The 16,202-nt window shown below is 48.4% G+C and overlaps 1 protein-coding gene across 2 annotated transcripts in view; it reads right to left on the bottom strand.

Annotated features, from left to right (window-relative positions):
* Positions 1-1,036: 1,036 nt before the first annotated feature.
* The window catches only part of PSAT1 (phosphoserine aminotransferase 1), a 28,446-nt gene continuing 13,280 nt past the window's right edge, over positions 1,037-16,202 (bottom strand). For both annotated transcript variants that reach the window (XM_036122981.2, XM_078062223.1), the window contains 3 exons: positions 10,713-10,841; positions 3,583-3,720; positions 1,037-2,230 (listed from right to left, as the gene is read on the bottom strand). In XM_036122981.2, the coding sequence (XP_035978874.1) occupies positions 2,125-2,230; positions 3,583-3,720; positions 10,713-10,841 (373 nt within the window). In that variant the 3' untranslated portion in view covers positions 1,037-2,124. The remainder of the gene's footprint in view (positions 2,231-3,582; positions 3,721-10,712; positions 10,842-16,202) is intronic.

The raw sequence follows: 16,202 nt of genomic DNA, 5'->3' as shown, positions 1-16,202 counted from the left end.
TATTTCAATCTTTCTTTTTACAGATGAGAACTAAGATGAGGGAAGCTTAGCCCTGACCAGGGGAACCCAAATAACCCAATTAATTGATGGTGAGCTGGGATAAGAGATCTGTACGGTCCTTATTACACAATCCAACAAAACAGAGATAGCTCAGAACTGTCCTATTGGCATGTTTCCGGCCTACGTGGGACAGAGTTCATAGACCTTTACACCATGAGCTATGCTGTAAGGTGGTTTCTTGATAATGGCCATTCCAAAAGCCGATGGAAGCCACCACAGTATACCGAATCACTTAAAAAAAAAGAAAAAGAAAAAACGGGGGCGCCTGGGTGGCTCAGTCGTTAAGCGTCTGCCTTCGGCCCGGGTCATGATCCCAGGGTCCTGGGATCGAGCCCCGCATTGGGCTCCCTGCTCCGCGGGAGGCCTGCTTCTCCCTCTCCCACTCCCCCTGCTTGTGTTCCCTCTCTCGCTGTCTCTCTCTCTGTCAAATAAATAAATAAAATCTTTAAAAAAAAAAAAAAAAACGGATGCACAGGACTCAAGACTTACACCTTTGGTGGAACTAAATTCCCCTTATTAGATGCTACTTTCAGACTCAAGTTCTTCCATCATAAAATTTTTAACAGAACAATCCGTCTAAAAAGCAGGTAAAGGGGCGCCTGGGTGGCTCAGTCGTTAAGCGTCTGCCTTCGGCTCAGGTCATGATCCCAGGGTCCTGGGATCGAGCCCCGCATCGGGCTCCCTGCTCAGTGGAAAGCCTGCTTCTCCCTCTCCCACTCCCCCTGCTTGTGTTCTCTCTCTCGCTGTGTCTCTCTCTGTCAGATAAATAAATAAAATCTTTAAAAAAAAATAAAAAATTAAAAAATAAAAAATTAAAAAAAATTAAAAAAAAATTAAAAAAAAAAAAAAAGCAGGTAAAGTAGGGGCGCCTGGTTGGCTCAGTCAGTAGAGCATGCGACTCTTGATCTCCAGGTTACAAGTTCGAGCCCCACATTGGGTGTAGAGGTCACTTAACATATATACATACGCTACTACATAGCAGGTAAAGAAATTTATTGACAAAGGTTTAGATGTTTTAGGACTTTCATGTCCTCCACACAGTCAAGAGAAAACACTGACAATGGATAAACAAGAGGGAAAAGACTCTTCAGCAAAGATCTTCCGGAACTCACAGCACCACTGGTCAAACACTATAAAGAGAACTGTCCAGTGAACCAACAAGAAGGGAGTTTAACAGAGAATTTTAATTTAACAGCCTAACTGAAAAATAAAGAACAAAGGGCAACCAACCAACCTTCTACCCACTAAAAGGAACGTAAAAGGGAATCAGGGAACTTCGAAATCTGGTGAAGCAGTTTTTTGAAGAGGGAAGGGGGAGGGGAGAGACACCATTGAAAGGGTTAACGCGTCATATGTGAGGTCAAGGATTCTAACAAATTCTCTTAAGTCTCTACATGCATCACCAAGAACCATATTATTAGAAACAGATTGCATAGAGATATAAACTATTTGGTATTAAAAACAGACTTTGCTATATGAACATAGCATATGTCAATTTTATCTCTTTATGAGAAGAACAGGATAAAGAAAGATCCCCCAGCTTGCCCTTCAGCCTGGAACCCCGAAACACTCACCACACAGGCAGTGTGGACCTGAATTAACAGGTGCAGAACCCAGGAGACCCCACTGCTGTCACTGTGGAAGGGATCAAGATTCAGCACCCAGAGGTCCCCACCCAGCCTCCATGCCGTGTTTGTGTGTCTCCAGAAATAAGCAACTTCAATTTGCATAATTAAGTCCACAGGCAAGTTTGAATACTGAGATCTAGCTAGAAAAAGTAGCAGCAAAGACAAAGTTAGCCGGAATTCGCTAGAAAAGCTAAAGGAAGATTAAAAAAAAAAAAAAACTTCCAGTTCAAGTCAGAATTAAGGTGGGGGCCGTTAAGTCCCACCAGCTCTGCAGAGCTGTGGATGTTTTGTTGTTGTTCTTTGAAAAAACGACATCTATAATAAGCACGTTCACTCGAGAAAAATAGCGTGTTCGCTAAGTTTCTGTCACCATTCCCAAGTTACTTTAAACGTTATACACTGTTCAAGGGCAGAGTATACACTGGTTAAGATGTGTTCATAGCTGATGCATCTCCAGAAAGTTCTTCATGAAGGCCGCCAGCTTCTGAACATCCTCAATCGTGACGGCATTATACAGAGAGGCCCGGATGCCTCCCACAGACCTAGGGTGACCAAAGATGCAGCCAGTGAGAACAAAACCATCTCATTCAGCATCAGGATGACCCTCTTCCCAGTCACCTGCTCCTGAGAGACACACTGCACCTGAGGCCATCATGTCCAACCCAGGTGGCCAGCAGGTTCAAACGTCTAATCACTAGGAAATTCTCCCTAATGCAGTGACGGCCCATCGTGCTCACACAGCCTGGATTAACTCAGTCATGTATCCGATGGGAAGCGGGGAGCAGGCGACCACTGAAGGGCCGGTGTCTCGCCTCCCCTGTGGGGAGGACACATACTTCTCACAGAGCGTGCAGGATTAACTATCTGATGTTCAGCTGCAGTGACAGCGATCCGTCCAGTCGTGGGATGGCAACCTCAGGGCCATAAAAGCCATTGCAGAGATTTTCAAAGGGAATTTTGACAAAAGCCTGCAGAGGTGGCCCCACTGTGCACCCAGCCAGGGAATCATGCTAAGGGCCCTGTAAGCAAGAGGAGAGGGGCGCCTGCCTGGCTCAGCTGCTAGAGCACATGACTCTTGATCTCGGGTTGTAAATTCAAGCCCCATGTTGGGTCTGGAGATTACTTAAAAATAAAATCCAAGGGGCGCCTGGGTGGCTCCATTGGTAGAGCATCCAACTCTTGATTTCGGCTCAAGTTATGATCTCAGGGTCGTGAGATCAAGCCCCATGTTGGGCTCTGCGCTGGGCGTGGAGCCTGCTTAAGAGTCTCTCTCTCCCTCTGCCTCTGCCCCTCCCTCCACCCCTGTTCTTATGCTTACATTCTCTCTTTCAAATAAATAAATTATAAAATCTTAAAAAGGCCGGGGGGGCGGGGCGGCCTGGGTGGCCAGCCAGTTAAGCGTCTGCCTTTGGCTCAGGTCATGAGGTTAAGCATCTGACCCTTGACTTTGGCTTAAGTCATGATCTCAGGGTCCTGAGACAGAGCCCCGCCTCGGGCTCCTGCTGGGCATGGAGCCTGCTTAAGATTCTCTCTCTCCCTCCACCCCACCCCCATCCCACTTGTGTGGGGGCTCTAGCTCTCAAAAGGAAGGAAGGAAGGAAGGAAAACAGAAAGGAAGGAAGGAAGAAGAGAAGGGGCGCCTGGGTGGCTCAGTCATTAAGCGTCTGCCTTCGGCTCAGGTCCTGGTCCCAGGGTCCTGGGATCGAGCCCCGCATCGGGCTCCTTGCTCCGCGGGAAGCCTGCTTCTCCCTCTCCCACTCCCCCTCCTTGTGTTCCCTCTCTCGCTGTGTCTCTCTCTGTCACATAAATAAATAAATAAATAAATAAAAAGAATGAAAGAAGAGAAAAACTAAACCAATTCTCTGATAAGCTTCCGGATTGGATGTATACGCACCTATGCCCTTTCAAGGAGATCATATTGAGTTCAAGAGCTTTATCAAGAAACCTTTTTTCTAAAGCATCGTCTCCTTTGGCATTGCCAATACGGAATGGAATATTCATCTTGCTTCTATTCTTGGGCTCCACTGGACATCTGAAAAACATATTGATTATTCCAGTTACTTCTCTGAAATGTGCGACAACCATTAACAAATGAACAGAAAAATCGCTTTAAATATTTTGTCAATACAAATAGAAGATTTAAAAAAATCTGCCGCAGGACATTGATAATTTTTACTTAAGGAGACCACTCTTGCATATGGAACAGTGAGTTAGCATTCCCTTGTATGGCTTGTACTTAATTTCCATGAGCCTCAGTTTCCTCACTGAATAATGGAACTAATACCTTCATTCCAGACTAGCTGTGACAGCTCAGTGGCACGACATATATGCAGCTTCCAATAAATGGCAACCACACGGCGATGTGAGTGACCCTCTCTCTACAAGCCTAGAGAAAAAAATATGCTGGTCCTAACAGTGGCTGAAGGACTCAGCCATGAAGAGCTTTCAAAGCCCTTGTCACATTGCACTGTCCCAAGCTGTGTGACCTTGAGCAACTTACTAAACCTCTCTGTTGTGTCTCACTTTCCTCATCTACTGAATAGTGGGAAGAGTAATGGAACCTACCTTCTAAGGTTGATGTGACGATTAAGTGAGCCAGTATTTATAGGGGACTTTTGTGGCTTTTAAATGGCCACAAATTCTCTATAGCCCTGCAGGAAAGAAGTGGGGTCAAGTTCTCCACACCATTTTTTTTTTTTAGATTTATTTATTTATTTATTTGAGAGAGAACACAAGCAGGGGGAGGGGCAAAGGGAGAGAGAGAAGCAGACTCCCTGCTGATCTCAGGACCCTGAGATCATGACCTGAGCCAAAGGCAGCCTCTTAACCGACTGAGTCACCCAGGCGCCCTTCTCTACACCTTTTGAATCCAGCTGGCCTTGCGACTTGCTTTGACCAAGAGACTGCAGCATCAGGGTCGCTATGCAACTTCCAAGCCTAAGCCTCAAGGGGAATAATACAGCCTCCCTACCTGCCCTCTTAAAACATGGCCTCCACGTAGGCAAGCCCGAGCTAGGCTGCTGGAAAAAAGCCCGGCAACAGCCAGCACCAACTCCCAGACATGTGAGTGAGGTCACTTGCAGACCACTGGCTGCAGGTGAATTACCATTGACTCTGATTGAATAAACATCCCAGGTGAGAGCTGCCGAAGAACCACCCAGCTAAACCCAGCCCAGCCTGCTGACCCAAAGTCATGAGCGAAAAAAATGGTTGTTGCTCTAACAACTGTCTTGTGTGTTCTGTGATGCAAAAACACATAACTGATACAGTTTAAAACAGTGTCTGAGGGGCGCCTGGGTGGCTCAGTCGTTAAGCATCTGCCTTCGGCTCAGGTCATGATCCCAGGGTCCTGGGATCGAGCCCCACATCAGGCTCCCTGCTCCGCGGGGAGCCTGCTTCTCCCTCTCCCTTTGGGTCTACCCCTGCTTGTGTTCCCTCTCTCGCTGTGTCTCTCTGTCAAATGAATAAATAAAATCTTTAAAAATTTTTTTTAAATAAAACAGTGTCTGGAACGTATTAAAACAACCTAAGTATCCGTTAAATTCAACAAATGCATCTTTTTGGTCCCAACATTTTGCACAAGGCTTATCCAAACTCTCAAAAACAAATGACGTGTGAGTTTTTACCTAGGAAAGGTTAGTATTTTGACTTCAGTTTCCGATTTGAAAAATAAGCAGCCAAAATTATGTTCCATGGACAATCAAAGGAGACAAATGGAAGAGCGGACATCTATTCCAGAATAAAAGAAGGAGTAAAATATGTAATAACCCCTTCTCCATTTTCAAGCTCGCCCTGTTTTATTCTTACACTTGTACAGGGTGTGATTCATTAAAATTAAAGAGAAAATAAAAGCAGTGTGAGGAAGCCCCCATGAAAAGTCATGCTCTCCCCTAAGGGCACATACATAATTCCTGCTAAAGTTAGTAAGAGTCAAGTGCGCACCTACAGGCAAAAGAAGGGAAACCAAATATCTGGTAATGGGCTTTGAGCCTGAATTCCGCACACCTCCCCCTTTCACGAGGTGGTAGGTTTCATGGCTGACATTTAAATTAAAAATTCATTGGCTACCCTCCTGATATCCTGCTCCCACAGGAGGGTCCAATTATAGAGGTGGCACGGCAAAGAGCACGTCTAATTTAAGAAAAAAAATTAAAAGGAGGAAGAATTAAACAACTTATTTACAGTTCAGCCCCACCCCAAATGGACCCATCCTATCATGAAAGTGGATGGTATCATGAGAGCTGTGAGTCGGCACCCGACAAATGTTTACATGGCACCCAAGAAGGTCTCTGGGAGAAGGCTCAGGGAGGGAAACAAAGATTCAAGGGGATTAACTGCTCCCAATCTAGGGACACAGCTGTGTAGGGAATTAATATGCCACGTGACAGGTCTGTAACAGCAAGAAGCACAGAGCCGAGCAAGGAATTCTGCCCGAGAGAAAGTGGGAACGTGTCTGAGGGACGTGGCAAGGTTTGGACGGGTGAGCCAGAAGGAAGGCCATTCTGGCAGAACTGCGTCTACAAAAGCCTGGGGGGCCCCCAGCAAGAACTCCAGGAACTGGAGTGTTGGGTTTCCCGGCCAGGGGTACGGCCCGGACGGTGAGGGACCCTGCAGATACACCAATGGGAACTAGACTGGGTCCTTGAGCCATGAGGAACAATCAGGTTTCCACAATATGAAATGTGAATTTTAGAAAAAGAACAACAGTACACAGAGGAGAGAATGGAGTGTGGGAACACCAGAAGGTGGAGAGACCTGCTAGAAAGCTCTTCTAAAGAAGTTCCCTGGTCAGGGGGCGCCTGGGTGGCTCAGTCAGTTAAGCGTCTGCCTTCGGCTCAGGTCATGATCCCAGGGTCCTGGGATCGAGCCCCGCATCGGGCTCTCAGCTCGGCAGGGAGTCTGCTCCTCCCTCTGCCTGCCGCTCCCCCTGCTTGTACTGTCTCTCTCGCTCTGTCTCTAACAAATAAATAAATAAAATCTTAAAAAAAAGACCCTGGAACCAGCCCCCCATGATGCTCCTCATGTGCATATCCTGGCTTGCTCCCATTTCCCAGCTGTCACCTTAACCTGTCTGTGCCTCTGGAAAATAGGCTTAATGTCTGCTTCACAGGGCTGTGCTGACAATAAAGCATTAGTATCTGTAAAGTGCTAGGGCTCTGCTTGCTTCCTTTTATGTCAGGGTTATCGCTAGACCCATCACACGCTCCCCTCTTTCCTAGGGTCTGGTCCCCACATGAAGCTAGCAAGAAAGGTGACCTCAGGTCTGGATATGGACACTATCACGTGGACACCTTTAGAAGATCAAAATTCAGCATTCTGAGTGCTTTCCATAGTAACCCAAAATAATATTAGGAACTAACTCTTAAGGAATGCTCCCTAGATGCCAAGTACTGCTTCTCATGCTTTATGCAAATTAACCCCCACCGGAGCCCATGTTCTTAAGCCCTGTTTTATATTCTTTATTCACATGGATTTTCACTTAAGTCCTCAAGGCAGTCATAAGAAGTACGTACCATCATTACGCCCACTGTACAGATAAGGAAACGGAGTCTGGAGCAGTTAGGTCATTGGCTCAAGGTCACACACTAATAAATGGCAAAGAGGGGGGTTCTCTGCCAAGAATGCTGCACTATCCACGTGGGCTCAAGTCAGGGTCGACCAGCAACACGTGGGTGGTTAGGCCATGGGATGAAGGCGGGGACTTCACGGCTGTCTCATCTAGTCTCGATATCCCTGCCAGGCTCACTGGTGCAGCCCCCAGGAAACTGCCCAGAACTGTGTTCAGTATTCTAATTCTAGGTTACTTGGTATTCCTCTTTAAAATTTTCACCTCCCAGGGCGCCTGGGTGGCTCAGTCGGTTAAGCGTCTGCCTTCAGCACAGGTCATGATCCCAGGGTCCTGGGATTGAGTCCCACATCGGGCTCCCTGCTCAGCGGGGAGTCTGCTTCTCCCTCTCCCTCTGCTTGTGCACACTCTCTCTCTCTCTCTCAAATAAATAAGATCTTTAAAAAATTGTTCACCTCCCTTTTGGCGCCATATTTCTATAGATCGAAAGAAAAGTGGAGAATTTCCTGAAAACCCAAGTGACCCCAGGAAGAGCTAGCAAGCACCCAACTGTGAACTGACTCCAGTAACAGCGTCCCGTAGGAACGTCAGGCACCGGGGTGACATTTTCTGGGCGGGCAGCCCGGGGAGGATGGAAGTTCCCAGAAAGAGGTTTACTCTAGAAGATGAAAATTCTGCATCGAGGCCATCCATAAGTAAAAGAGAAGTTTTGGGTGGGAGGTGACCTGATTTCCCAGGAGACAACCCACCTGCCATGTTGGTTGCAGCACGCTGCCTTCTGGGAAATGCCAGGTTGGGTGCTTGGAGTTTAAGAAGTTTGAGGGAAAAGGAATTCCAGGGATTTCAGGTCATGGGATTCCCAGAGTTCCTCCTATGCTTTGTTTTGTTTCTAATTCCTGGAGTTTTCCAGGCGCATTATCATTCTTTCTGTCCTTCCATTTTGTGCCTACCCATCTCCTGAGAAATAAATGGAGCCAAAAGCTAATAGAAAATTTGGTCTCCCCTCCACAATAGCCAAGTGCTTTTACTCACATTCAGGTTCTGAGCACTCTTTGGGAGTCAGAAAAGATACCCCGTTCTTCTGGGTAACCCAGGGCCTAGAACACAGTTAGCCCAGAGTAGGTGCTCAGGAACATTTACTGGATGGATGGATGGATGGATGGATGGATGGATGAACAGATGGATGGGTGTGTGAGTGGGTGATGGATGGATGGATGAGTGCGTGAAAGTAGATGGGTGGGTGGATGGATGGATGAATGGGTGCATGGGTGGATACGGACAGATGGGTGGGTACGATGGGTGAATGATGGATAGAAGGGTGGGTGAGTGGGTAGATGGGTGGACAGGTGAACAGAGGACTGAACAGGTGGACTAAACATGTCTTCAGACCTTCCTTCTAATCCAGCACAATCATCCCCTCCAGGCAACCCACTCTTTGCTCCCCAAACACAATACACTTTCTTTCCTCAGTACCTTTGCAGGGACCATTCCCTGCCTTCCTAAAAATTCCTAGAAGTACTTTTGCCCTCCTCTAACTCTACTCATGCCCAAGCCTCAAGCTCATTCAAAAAAAAAAAAAAAAAACAACCAAAAACCCCTACACCCCCTACAGGCAAAGCCGTATCATCTTACTGCTCCAAGCTCATAACTACTATTTAGACCTTGGCTGTGAACTCCTTGGACCATCTACCAAGCCCCCAGTCTGCACTTGGCTCTGTCAAACAGAACCAGAGCCCGCAGAAAGCACAGTGTGCACCCCTTCCCCCAGACTGCACGTGGGAGAGGAGCCTAAAGGCTAAGGCGTCCAGCCAAACCCAACTCCCCACAGGGCCTGTGGCCGGAGGTTCACTGCACTCCAAGAACTCAGAGGAACAGGCAACAAGCATTTTAAGGGCAGAGGTAGCAGTAACAGGCTGCTTTATCCTATCCGCTACGAAAGTACGCCCCCATCCCCCACCCTTGGGTGGTCATGGGGATGTATTAAAAGTTAGGCTCAAAGCATTGTTTTGTCCACCCCATGTGGCACATGAATTGTCAAAGAAGAATGTACATTCTCCCATTACTATCAGTCAGTTACTATCATTGAACCCAAAGAGTAATGGTCACTAAGTAGGAGGTCCAAGGCTTGGTAAAGGAGTATGTGTGTGTACAAATGTGTACAAACACAAATATACACATGTGTGTATGCACACACGCACACACGCACACACACACACACAGCATAAAGCCTCATACACCTGCCACTTTGAAGGCAGGGAAACGCAAATGAAAACATCATCTATTAAGTGTCTCGTGTACCAGGCACTGTACCAGGTGCTTCTAAGCAGGCATTTTGGTGAGAGGTCTATGGTGGGGGACTGGACAGCAGCCCCCCAAAAGGTATATCCATGTCCTAAGCCCCAGAACTTGTGGATGTGACCTATTTGGAAAAAGGGTCTTTGCAGATGTCATTAAGTTACAGGTCTCTAGTTGAGATAAATCATCCTGGATGATCTGGGTAGGCCCTAAACCCAATGACCAGAAGTGAAGACACACAACAAAGGTGAGGCCAGAGACTAGGGTGACAACACCACAAGCCAAGAAATATCTGGAGCCAGCAGAAACTGGAAGAGACAAAGAATGGATTCCTCCCTAGAGTCTCTGAGGGAGCAAAGCCTAGCTGACGTCTTGCACTTCAGGCCTCAGAGGAGTGCGAACAGATTTCTGTTAAGCCACCAAGCTACTGCATTTTTCTTCCAGCAGTCCTAGGAGACTAAGGCACGACCCATACGTGGTCGGTACCCCTCCCAGGCGTTCGTCCCGTGGTCAACACACATTCACGAATCATAGAAGACTCCTCATACCATAGCCAATTCCCTTCACAGACGGCAGGCCTATGATGGTAACATTTGTCCTGTAATAAGGGAAGCAATGAATTTTCCTAAAAAGGTAAGTGACCTAGGGGCGCCTGGGTGGCTCAGTTGGTTGAGGGTCCAACTCTTGATTTTGGCTTGGGTTGTGATCCTGGGGTTGTGATCAAGCCCCAGGTCAGGCTCTGCGCTCAAAGTGGAGTCTGCTTGAGATTCTCTCTCTCTCAAATAAATGAAACTTAAAAAAAAAGGTAAGTGACCTGGCTGAGGGGCCCAGTAGAGTCCCTGGGTAAAGCTGAGAGCTTCTAGCAAGTACACGTGTTTTTTCCCAGGAGACATATAGAGGAAGCAGACAGGGAGGAACTGAGATTTCCCAGGACAGATCTTTGGTGTGAGAAACATCACCACTCCCTGGGATTCCCCGGGTGGGGATGCACAAAGGAAGAGCCCACCTGCCCTGTAATCCTGGGGCTCAGGACTACTCAGTTCACCGCACTTCCAACAGCTCAAGAAAGGGTAATACATCCACTTCTCAAAGGCACATGACATATACACATTTTTTTAAAATTCACAAGCAGTAAACTGTGAGGCAAAAACCCATCAACTTACACATAGAATCCTTGAGAATTATCAATAACATCATAAATCATCTGTGATTTGATGGTGCTGAGCTTCTCCATGGTTGCTGCACCGCCATTGTTCTTAATCCACTCCAGGACCAAGCCCATGACGTAGATGCTGAAATAAAGATTAAAAATCCATCTAGTTCTGCTTTGCAAAAGGGCAATGACATTCAGAAAAAAGGTTTTTTTTTTTTTTTTTTTTTAAAGATTTTATTTATTTATTTGAGAGAGAGAATGAGATAGAGAGAGCATGAGAGGGGGGAGGGTCAGAGGGAGAAGCAGACTCCCTGCTGAACAGGGAGCCCGATGCGGGACTCGATCCCGGGACTCCAGGATCATGACCTGAGCCGAAGGCAGTCGCTTAACCAACTGAGCCACCCAGGCGCCCCAGAAAAAAGGTTTTAATTAGACTCCTCTCTGGAGCTCACACCGGTCCCCACCTGTCCAGCCCCAGCCCTAATGCAAAGTCTCCACAACACCCGGAACACGCTGACCTCTTTCATTGCCGCAAGGGTCCTTAGGACCCTGGCTCCCCACCCCCACCCGGTTAACCCCTTCACTTCCTACACTCCCAGAGCCCTCTGCCCGTCCTTCCCATAGTTTATACCATTCACGCCCTTACTTTCTATTTCTCTGTGCCCACGACGTGGACTCTATGGTTGTGGAAGACCTGAAGCACAGTGTTCACCTTTTCTACCCCCGAGTCCTCACCTGGGGCCCTCTACTACCTGGCGGGAGGCAGTGTGGCATGGCGCTAGAAGCACGGGCTCTAAGTCAGTCCTGACTCTAGTCTCACTGCTGGTACCACTAACTAAGAGCACCCAGGATTAGTCACCTTGGGAATCCAAACCTCGGCTTTCCCACCTGGAAAGAGGGAGGCCTACCACCCTATGGCGGACACCAGGCATTTTAGCTGCCCTGATCCTCCTAACCCCACTCCCACCCAACAGGCAGATCCAGCTGCGTCCCTTGTCCCCTGGTCTCACAGCTGGGCCGGGGACCTAAGTGGGCCAATCAGAGTCCTCCCTGGGACTCTCTGACTTGGAGTGAGGACAAAGAGGCAGACCTGTGTGTTCGTGACAGTGTGAGACATGAGTAAGAACATCCGAGGGAGACTCATCTGAGAAAATGAAGCCAATATTCCAGCAGAAAGAAGCAAGGATCAGAGAGAGGAGACGGGGTGGGATCTGTGTCCCTGGTTCCAGAAGCCACAGCCCCTCGGCCGCTCATGGAGCTTGGGAGGGTTCCTTTCTGAGCCAGAATGTCAACTCTGCCACCTGTAAGACCCTGGGGCTCGAGAAGACTATAGGAGACAGACTAGGTGACAGGTTGGGTGAAGCGCTTAGTGCAGGGCCCAGCACGTGGCAGGTAGGTCACACAAGTGTAGTTAGCAGCATCTTCATTACCAAGTGCTCCAAACTAACCCAAACACACAGTGAAAGCAGTGGGTGGCTTCCCAGCGGTCTTCTGAAAGCCCATCTCTTAAAAAGGTGCCCAGGGCTCCGTGTGCCCCTCACTGAAAGCTTGTGGGGGCCAAAGCACAGGCCTCCAAGGGAAGAGACTCCATCCTCTTGAGCTGGGAATCTGAAGATCAGCTCTCAGCTAGGCACTCTCCAGGGGTGGGACAAAGGCCCCCTATGGGAATCTGTGCAAACTGAGTTGCCAGGAGTCAATGCCCAGCGAAAATCCAGCATGGTAACCCCTGGACAAGAGCTACCTTGTTTATTAACACCATGGGTCTCTTTCCACCGTGACAGGTTGAAGCAGGAGATCACTGGATCTGGAAAAACTCTAATAGCCAGAAGCTAGTGCCAGGGGAAGCCCAAGGCTCTGACTGGTTCATTCACTGTCACAACCTGGTAGGTAGGGGACCCAGGTGTTTCCAACCCCAGAAGTTAGCAGAAGTCAATGCCGGGCTGCCCAGTAGGCAATGGGCACCCAAAACCATGTAATAGGTTCTCCAGAAACTTCCCCAGCTTGAGGAATGAGAAATAGTAGCCAGTGGCAGAAAAGGAAGGAAGAATAGAGCAGAGAACAGGCCCTGAGTAATTTACAGCCTCAGCTGTAGCTCTCTGGATCAAGACTGAGAAGGGGCGCCCGGGTGGCTCAGTCGTTCAGGTCTGCCTTCGGCTCAGGTCATGATCCCAGGGTCCTGGGATCGAGCCCCGCATTGGGCTCCCTGCTCCGCAGGAAGCCTGCTTCTCCCTCCCCCGCTCCCCCTGCTTGTGTTCCCTCTCTCTCTGTGTCTCTCTCTGTCAAATAAATAAATAAAATCTTTTTAAAAGACTGAGAAATCAGAGACACAAAGAGAAAGAAGAAAGAGGCAGGAGTATTTCCTACCATCTATTATGGGGCCAGGCATCCGGCTAACTGTTCTCCCTTTTATTGATCACAATAATCCTGAGGTCAGAGGTACCATCAGCCCATTTTACAGATGAGGAAACTGAGGTTTGGGGAGCTGAATTTGGCTAATGTCATCCATTAAGTGGCTGATAAAGCCAAGATTACAACCCCAAAGCTGACTTTGGTGTGACTCCAAAGCCCAAGCTCTTTTCACAGTCACCAAGGCATCTGGTTTAGGAGGGGCTCCAGGACCCTCCACCACTACCTCCCCTGCTCGTGGGGCAGCCAGGCTGGCACCAAACCTCACAGACACAGCTGCCAAGTGCAGGGGCTACACAGCTTCACAGCACACGCGTGTAGATATGTGTTCCAGACAGGACGCTGCCCGTCCACCCCTCTGTTCAGTAAATGCTCTCGAATTCCCATCTAACCCCAAACTGCTCGCTCCCCCACGAACCCTGCCCCATGATCCAAGCAGAGCCACTTGGTGCCCATTCACTGACAGTACTCTTCAGAGGCCACATTTTGCTTCTACCCATAGCTCTGTGACCCTGGAGTTCCCTAAGTAGTGGAAAGTAGTGCTTTCTCACTACTCAAATCCAAGGCCGCAGCAAGGCCCAGGGCAGGTCCACAATCCCAGCCCGTCCTCAGCACCAACACACTGCCCTCTCCGTGGGTGTCACGCTCAGACTCAGCCCATGCGCCCTGCCGAGCTTAATGCGATCTGAGCAGCCAATCAGCAGAAAGCCCTCCCACTCTACACGCTCAGACTCACAGCCCATGCGCCCTGCCGAGCTCAATGCGATCTGAGCAGCCAATCAGCAGAAAGCCCTCCCACTCTACACGCTCAGACTCACAGCCCATGCGCCCTGCCGAGCTCAATGCGATCTGAGCAGCCAATCAGCAGAAAGCCCTCCCACTCTACGCGCTGCCCAGAGCCCGCACCGGGAGCCTCGGCTGGGAAGCCTCAGGAAGAGGCAGACTCCTCGCAAGGAAGCAGGTTCTCCCAGTGGCTTCTCATTCTACCCCCATACAATCCAAACTCTTCAAAATACAGGGGACCTCATGGCGCCTGGGTGGCTCAGTCGTTCAGCGTCAGCCTTCGGCTCAGCGTCATGATCCCGGGGTGCTGGGATCGAGCCCCGCATCGGTCTCCCAGCTCAGCGGGAAGCCTGCTTCTCCCTCTCCCACTCCCCCTGATTGTGTTCCCTCTCTCACTGTGTCTCTGTCAAATAAATAAATAAAATCTTAAAAAAAAAAAAAAAAATACAGGGGACCTGGATGCTTATGCAGCTCTGCAACTTAGTCTCAATTCTCCCCACTAACCAATGGAACATGCCTGATGGCTGCCTTCACTCCTAAAAGGCCACCTGCATCACACAGCAAGTTTACCATCTAAAGCCGGCCTATCAATAAGTAACTAAATAAATCACAGTAGATCCATTCTGTGGAATACCTTACAGCAATTCAAAGGGAAAAAAAAAAAAAGGCAGACATTTGAGCTGACAAGGCAGAGTATAGTGTACGTGGCGTATTGCCGGGGAGAAAAAAGAAATTCACAGAATAGTCTATATGGTAAAGTTCCACTTGCATAATCTATGGCTCTGTATACTTGCACATGCCCGGGACACACAGCAGTTAAGAGCGGTTACCCCAGCAGTTTCTGCTCACTTCAGAAACCTTTGCTAAGAACATATGTTAATTTTGGGGGGCGCCTGGATGGCTCAGTCCTTAAGCATCTGCCTTCGGCTCAGGTCATGATCCCAGGGTCCTGGGATCCAGCCCCGCGTCGGGCTCCCTACTTAGCGGGAGGCGGCTTCTCCCTCTCCCACTCCCCCTGCTTGTGTTCCTTCTCTCACTTTGTCTTTCTCTGTCAAATAAATAAAATCTTTAAAAAAAAAAAAACAAACACATGTTAATTTTTTAAAGCAATACAAAGTACTCTGTGTGCTGAGGCTTACAAAAGCAGACCAGAGGGGCGCCCGAGTGGCTCAGTTGGTGAAGCGTCCGACCCTTAGTTTCGGCTCAGGTCATGATCTTGGGGATGTGAGATTGAGCCCCATGCTTCCCCTCTGCCTCTGCCCCTCCCCCACTCACACACTTCCGCAAGCGGGCACGCTCTCTCTCAAATAAATAAATAAATCCTAAAAAAAAAAAAAAGAAAGAAAGAAAAGTACACTAGAAAGTCCTTGGAAAAACTCTCCCTGGCTGTTTGTTCTGAAGATTCTAACATCTGCCTCTGGGGTTCATGGTGAGTGAGGCTAAGGCCCTGGGCAGGCCCACAATCCTACTCTGCTGAGAAAGGTGGCCCTGATGGATGGGGTTATTTTGTTTCTTCTTAGGTTACTTCCCCTCATACTACAACAAAAACAAATTTATACTCACAGGTTCCATTAGTCGAGGTAAATAAAAACTGTTTTGTGGGAACAGAAGGGAAGCTTAGGCATCTTTTTACCTGTTCATTCGTTGGGTCCAGTGTGATCTACTAAAGGGTGAAACCAGAATAACCACGTGATCCTTTATTCCACCCCAATTCACTGTTCAGGGCTACAGGCGACTATGGGAAGGCCAGTTACCCAGCCCAGTTCACACAAAATGCCCAGAGCCTGTGGTCATTCAGCTCTGATTTTATTGTATTTATTTATTTTTTTTTTTAATATTTTATTTATTTGACAGAGAGAGACACAGCGAGAGAGGGAACACAAGCAGGGGGAGTGGGAGAGGGAGAAGCAGGCTTCCCGCCGAGCAGGGAGCCTGATGTGGGGCTGGATCCCAGGACCCTGAGATCATGACCTGAGCCGAAGGCAGACGCTTAATGACTGAGCCACCCGGGCGCCCCCAGCTCTGATTTTAAAAGATAAATAAATAAATAAATAAGTAAAGGCTTCTTTTCAAATGTGGGGCCTTTCCAAGGACTTCTGTGTGATACAAAGTTCAGAAGCCTTCTGGGTGCCTTGCTGGCTTACCTTCAAGGACTAGGGAGGGGATTTGGCACAAATCTTCCCCTCTAACTTGGAGCTTATTCTCACTGGGCAAGCTGTAATTTGCTAATCTTGACTATTTAAGTACCACGAATGAACTCTAAAGTTTTTCAAATCATAGGTTTAGGGTAACTGCTCCATTGTACACACTT

Source organism: Halichoerus grypus, chromosome 14, assembly GCF_964656455.1.
Source record: "Halichoerus grypus chromosome 14, mHalGry1.hap1.1, whole genome shotgun sequence".
NCBI classification, from domain to species: Eukaryota; Metazoa; Chordata; class Mammalia; order Carnivora; family Phocidae; genus Halichoerus; species Halichoerus grypus.
Note: the sequence above shows the minus strand (reverse complement) of the source record. Positions and strands in the feature narration are given on the sequence as shown.